This window comes from Etheostoma spectabile, chromosome 6 (genome assembly GCF_008692095.1).
Source record: "Etheostoma spectabile isolate EspeVRDwgs_2016 chromosome 6, UIUC_Espe_1.0, whole genome shotgun sequence".
NCBI lineage: Eukaryota > Metazoa > Chordata > Actinopteri > Perciformes > Percidae > Etheostoma > Etheostoma spectabile.
Genome location: NC_045738.1, coordinates 7,246,032 through 7,252,862, shown reverse-complemented (window position 1 = coordinate 7,252,862; position 6,831 = coordinate 7,246,032). Strand labels below are relative to the sequence as shown.

General features: G+C 41.8%; 1 protein-coding gene across 6 annotated transcripts in view; it reads left to right on the top strand.

Moving 5' to 3' along the window:
* Nucleotides 1–6,825, top strand: part of hdac9b (histone deacetylase 9b) — a 36,539-nt gene extending 29,714 nt beyond the window's left edge. For 4 of the 6 annotated variants that reach the window (XM_032517720.1, XM_032517717.1, XM_032517716.1 and 1 more), the window contains 6 exons: nucleotides 521–652; nucleotides 1,000–1,115; nucleotides 2,571–2,693; nucleotides 3,271–3,448; nucleotides 3,579–3,793; nucleotides 6,321–6,825. In XM_032517720.1, coding sequence (XP_032373611.1) covers nucleotides 521–652; nucleotides 1,000–1,115; nucleotides 2,571–2,693; nucleotides 3,271–3,448; nucleotides 3,579–3,793; nucleotides 6,321–6,704 — 1,148 coding nt within the window. In that variant the 3' untranslated portion in view covers nucleotides 6,705–6,825. The remainder of the gene's footprint in view (nucleotides 1–520; nucleotides 653–999; nucleotides 1,116–2,570; nucleotides 2,694–3,270; nucleotides 3,449–3,578; nucleotides 3,794–6,320) is intronic. The other 2 variants (XM_032517721.1, XM_032517718.1) reach the window with 1 other exon arrangement.
* The last annotated feature ends 6 nt before the right edge of the window (nucleotides 6,826–6,831 follow it).

The window sequence follows — 6,831 nt, the reverse complement described above, 5'->3', positions numbered from 1 at the left end:
TGTGTGTGTGTGTGTGTGTGTGTGTGTGTCTCTCTCTCTCTCCCCAGGCTGTGTATTTGGGTATCTCTGTTTTGCATTAGGAGAAGGGGGCGTAGGGAGAGCCTGAAACATCTGCCATGTTTTTGTGTTAGTTTAACTGTTGCTACTGTATCAGACTGTGGTCACCAGGGCGGCAGGTAGCGGACTATTTCACTTAGAGCCTGTGTGTTGCTCAACCTAATTTAGTCCAGATGAGATGGAAATGAGCCCAATCCTGACTCATTTATTTTATCTGAAACCTGCTCTGAATTTCACCTAAACCGTTACATGTTGAAGCATAACATAACATAACATAGCAGTTTTTAACTAATTTATAGTTTCTTAATTTCTCTTTAAGTTTTCTTCCTATTTTACGATGTTGCTATTCTTTTTGATAATGTTCATTTCATTCAGGCTGTGTAAACACCCACCGTTTGTCTATATTATTGTCCCAATAGTGTGAACTGAGACTTACGGTAAAAACATGTTCCTTATTGTCTAGCCTCTGAACCCAACCTGAAGGTACGATCCAGACTGAAGCAGAAGGTAGCAGAGAGGAGGAGCAGCCCGATGCTCAAGAGAAGAGATGGACTCATCACAACGCCTTACAAGAAGAGGGCTCTGGAATTAATTGGTAATTAAAATTGCTGGCCAGATGTTGGATTTTCTTTTTTCCTGTTACAACATAGAAACATTGTCTTATTTCACACATCTTAATACATCTTATTATCTGGTATTAAAATGTTCTCTGAACACAATACAATCTGCATCAGCAACGTGCTGCATAATAATGACCCATTTTGCAGTAGCATATTATGGTCATTGCGCTTTTTATGTATAAAGACCATTGTGATCAGGCAGCCATGACCATACACATTAAACTGTTTGTGAGGCTGCAGCTGTTGTGCCAAGCCAGCCTCTGTATGTTGTGTGTAGAGTTGTGAGCATGCATACTGTGTCTAACTCCTTGATGTTTTGTAGACGATACGCCCACTAACAGTGCCCCCGGCTCCGGCCCCAGCTCTCCCATAGGGGCCTCCAGTGCCTTAGGGGCTGAAAATGGACCCTCCTCTCTTCCCACTACCACAAAAACGGAGGTATGTTCATAAAGAATCAGCACTGCTATTGATTTGCCAAACATTTGAGCAAAACTCTTACTGCTGTTGTTATTCTGCATGCTAATCATTTGACTATCAAACTATATTTTCAATTCAGAACACAAAAGGCCTGTCTGCCCTTCTGCTTGCAGCTATAAAAACAGCCAGTTGTCCTCTGTCCTTTACACTCCAATGAAAATGGCTCCCCACCCTGACATTAAAGATGCAACGTTTGACCCACATGTCTGATTACCCCAAATTTGCTTGTGCAAAGATGACACATTATGCCGTGCAAAAACAACAGTAGAAATTAATTCTGCACATTAACGCTGCATATTTTTTCTTCTAGATGAGTTTCAGTTTTTCAGTTTCATGTTTTGCCAAAAAAATATAAATAAAAACCATATTTAGTTTGGCTGTAAGGTGGCTGTTGGCTTGTCATTGTATTCCTGTCATTGGCTTGGCGGCAGACCTCTTCTAAGTTGTTCAGAGGCATTTCCCAAAAGACGTGGCTGAGTTACTGGCCAGAGGTCCCCTTGGACACAGCTCACAAAGCAAACCATTATAGAGGGTGGCAGATATGACACATCTCTGAACAATCTTAACAGAACAGCTGTGTTTTCCTTAACACTCGCTGTTTACTCTCCCTGGGACGTCCAGCGACACAGAGAAGGGGAAGACGCCCTGACATTGGGCTGAAGGTTGGGGCTTAGGGAGACAGACAAACTGTGGAGTTTAATTGATATCCCAGGCACTGGTAGCCAAAGACACCCACATGCTAACAACATAAACACACAGGATTGCTATTGTATCAGCCAAAGCTGAGACTCTCATGAAATTCATTGGTGGACTGTGGGGCTGCCCGTAGACCTCATGCCTGTTGCAAAAGCAAGGCATGTTTGTGCACCGTTACATTAGATATCCTTTTTCAAAAAGGAACGGGTCCCTTGGGTCAAATATGGGCCGGATATCCACATACAGGTCACTGAGTACTGGTAGGGGTTGGAAGGATAAACATGGCTGTTCCAAAACCACATGCTGCTCCGATGCACTGCTGGGTACAGGAAGCATGCCCCAGTGCTGATGTTCTCTGAGAGAGTAGCCTGAGGGTGGGGACCGGGGAGTAACAGGCATCAGGCTGATTGGGGACTGAAGAACTGAGGATGGAGCGGTAGATTTAGATATTTGCAATGTTTTAAAATAGCGTATTGTCCTCACTGGTGCCATTCTGCGAAGCTCCTGGAAACTCTTGCTGCCTGCCATTCCTTTATACCATCTGTCATAAAAACGTGTACCTTTCCCTTTGCAGCAAGGACTGCTGCTGTTCGTCATAGTGCATTAACATTTATGCCACTACTGTTGTTGCCTTTTGACATTGTCCATAGTGGGATTTTTAAATATGTCGCCTCCTCCTAAATCTGTCTGTCTCTGCTTTGTCCTGGGTGTTTGATGTAGAGATGGCCCTCACAGCCGAGATTATTCCAACCTGAGGGCGCTGTGTCCATGCTGAGTTTATACACATCTCCCTCCTTACCCAACATCTCCTTGGGGCTTTCCACTGCATCCTCACCCATAAGTGTAAGTATTTATATTTTTTAGATAATCTGTTTTTTTTACATGAAAATAAATACCCCAGTTTAGTGGTAGAGTGGTGGTGAGTTTTACTGCTAAGTCTATGGGTTGAAAAACCTGCCATCAGTGGCTGTTTGGGTTTTCTGTGACCTGTGGCCCCAAATGATTGTATCGCCCTTAGATAAATATTGTTCCGCAGTGTCTTGTGTCAGGCATGTTCTTATCTTCCCCTATTACCTCATTTATCACAGGTTTTAAAAAATCCAAATCCACTCAAGTGCAACTCCTGATAAAACAGCACATGATATATCATTTTTTAGCTCTCAAGCACATTCCATAGAGGCCTGTTCATCAGCTGCAGGAACTTCAAATCATTCATGGTCTCTGATTTCATCATTGCCTGATTTGTAGGCAATCATTTTAATTCACTAAAAAAACTGGATAGTATTGAATTTGGCTTGTTAAAATTAACCTGTTACATTTCCTACAAATGATTATAAGTGAGTAACAGGCCTAGTGCACGGCATGTCTAGTGTGAAGTAAAGAATAACTATTAGTTTATCAACCTTGTGTCTTCTTTCAGGCCGCTATGGGATTGAAGGACAGATCGACAGAAATCAAGCATGGGCTGCCTGGGCACCTGCTGGGCCCTGTGCCCCTTCAGACGGGCCTTGAGTCTAAAGTGAGCCCCAGTCACCAGGCCCTCCTCCAACACCTTCTCCAGAAGGAGCAGATGAGGCAGCAGAAGATGCTCTCCTCTGGTTAGACCGCTTTACATGATTTTAAATATAACATTACATTAAGTTGCACTACACTACATATTATTATACTTGAAATTAAAGTAATGAACAATATGACTTTAAAAGAAACCTAATATTGTTTTTTGTCAAGGCCAAGGCACCATGTCATCCCACCCTCAGTCCCCTCTGGCAATGAAGGATCGCCCCTCCAGCAGTCGGCCTAAACTACCAAAACACCGGCCCTTGAACAGGACCCAGTCAGCGCCACTGCCTCAGAACACACTTGCTCAACTTGTCATCCAGCAGCAACACCAGCACTTCCTGGAGAAACAGAAACAGTATCAGCAGCAGATCCAGATAAATAAGGTATTGTGCTGCTCATCAATATTCAAATCACAGGGGAGGGTTTTGACTTTCAGATTGCTTTTTTTTAGGTCTCATGAGGTCTTAGTTTACTGCAGTGAGTCTGACTTAATCATTTTTAGCATACAAATGCTGATCTATTTTTAGCATTTTGTAAAAGCATCTGTGGTAGCTCAGGTTTACAGACCTGTGCTGTTGTCTGTTCTTCCCTGGAATCCTGGTGTTATTTCTGCAAAGCAAAGAACTTATGCCTGACTTCAAATGGGAAAGAAATGCTTCCCCTGCACTAATTCTGTTATCATAGCTTAAGGCATCAGTGCTGTTCACATGCTAACTCTGTGAAATTCAATTCTGCTAAGTTCAAATGAAGGAAAAAGTGCCCGGAATACATTTTGTTCCTCTGTGGCAATATTTGTGTTTCTGTTGGCTGGCAGAGGTGACCTCGCTATACACAGAGTGTAATTATTCTGGTGAAGGACGTGTGTGAGGTGGCAGACACTGTGAAAGGCAGCATTGTGTGAGCTCACATACTGATGTGTCCCAACGCTGGGCCCTGAAAGAGCCATGGGGACTATAGAGCAACTCTTACCTAGATGTAATAAAAAGCCCAAAGCAACACAAGCAGTTGTAAAGTACAGTTGTACAGCTTTAACTGTAAAAAACCGTCTCAGTTTTAATTCCTCTAACACTAAAAACGATTAACACGTGCCATGCAGCTGAAATTAGTTTTAATATCAGCTGTAATAGTTGAAAAGTATTCTGTGAAGTTGATTTGAAAATGGCTTTGGAATAATTACGACGTCTTGTCGAGGAGCATGTGAACCGGCCCTGCTCTGATCACTCAGGTCAATGAGATCGCAAGTAAAGCCTCTTTAAGTGGAGGTTATAAATGGCCATTAATCATGGATCAGCCCTCCGCATTTATTGAGAGGGATCTCCGAAACATTGCCCTAATTAATTTCCTAGCAGAGGCTTGTCTGTTGTTTTTAAACGTCCTTCAGTGCCTGAAACAGTAGGGGGCACTAATGGAAATATACAAGAGCTAAGGGATTTTAAGAAGCTGTATACTGTGTTAAGTAATACCAGGCTAAGGAGGCTAATTCTTAGAGCTGAAAGGATATTTATATAACGTCTACTTTCTGTAGACGGTAATGTTGTAGGTACCAGCTAGGTTAGGCGCTTGTCAGTCCTGCTCTTAGAGCTCTCTTGTGGCACAATAATCAAATCATGACCATTACAGTATTTTGGATTTAGCAAAGCTGCGTCACTGCAACGTCCCCCTGCATAGAGTTTTGTCTGTCAAGCTGAATTTTAAATTATGTGCCTTTGTTTCGGGTAACAAATATTTAACAACAATTTTATAAATTTGACAAATTCTTTTCTTAGAAAAATCCCATTTTTACAGCTTTTTAACCTTTTTGACATTTTGATGTCTTTGATACTTAGCTCCTGGTGCACTTGTTAAAATGGAGAATTAATATTCTGATTGATAAAAAGATATTTGATGTGAGTAAGATGAAACAGAGATTTGGAAGATGACATGCTTCATAAATTGGTGCCTCCAGAGGACCACGGGTGCAGCATAGTGTTACATGCTCTCCTTATATCTTCTTTAGCAAGCTTATACGATGACATGCTTCCCACACCTGGTGCCTTGGTGCCATTGTTTGCAGAAAAAAAACAGTTACAGGAGACAACACATGATTTACTCTAGGCAAGACTTTGTACTTTCTGAACTGTAAATAAAGCAAGTGAGTGACACTTATCCATTTACCTGAGGCCACTGCCATTATTGAATTCTATTAACTCACATAAATAGGCAGGACCAATGGTTAACCTGCTTTCACTCCTAAACCTCTTAAAATGTAGTTTACCAACGCCACTAGCCAGAAACCTTATCAGTTTGGCATTTGCCTTTTTCACATAATTGATGTTACAATAGCTGTATTACATGATGCAGAGACAGATTGTTGTTAGCAGTTGTCAATACAAATGTGGATTCTTATACACTAATATCCTGAATAATGTAAAAAAGCAAAAACGTTTTCCAAGTCTGAGTTTTGTGTGTTGCTCTAGTGTGAGAAAAACACTTTAGTTTAAAAAATGCGCACACTTAATTTTCCATCACACAGTATACAGGTTTTCCTCCCATTGTGTGATTTGTTCTAAGGTTAGGAAAAAATGAATAACAAATAAGAGCTACATTAATATGGATATGACATAATTGTGCATTGTTTGTTTTATAGTTACAGAGAATGTTAAGGGATTGATTTGACTGATTAGAGAGTTGGTAAAGTAGAATATGTTTGAGTTTCATTTAGTTAGTTTTTAGTTTTTTGACATCCAGCTAGTTTGGCAACAGCTAATTATTATTAAATGGCTATGAACCGGTAGCTGAAGAAGACTGTACCCTTTGTTTTTTAAAAGTAAAGCTAATCCTTCTGCTATTCTTTGGATGTATGGGCATACTTGTCATTGTTTACGTGGTGGAAACCTAAAATGGATATTCTTTTTGCTGTGATTAGTTAAGATCATTGACTGCAGGATATCATCATTAATGCTGAGCCAATGTGTTTTTCAGCTGTTGTCCAAGTCCATTGAGCAGTTACGTCAGCCCAGTACACACCTGCAAGAATCAGAGGAAGAGCAGGAGGAGCAGCACAGGGAGCTGGCAGAGAGCATGCAGGAGGACAGGCTGCCCCCTGGAGGAGTCATCCGGAAGCACACGCTGAGCAGTAGCAGCAGTAGTGGCTCAAGCGGCGAGCTCCACGATGCTCATTACGGGGTCATCAAGGTCAAGGAGGAGCCGGCTGATAGTGAGGATGAGGCCCTGACCAATCAGGGCTTAGAGTCCGATCAGAGCACCTATCTTCACCAGGTCAAAGGACGATTGGTAATAAGAGCCATGATCTGAAAAGGGAAGAGGATGAGATCACACATTCGCAACATTCGCAGATAAACAAATCTCTACAAACATGTGCATCTACATCTCTGCAGTTTACACACACACACACACACACACACACACACACACACACACA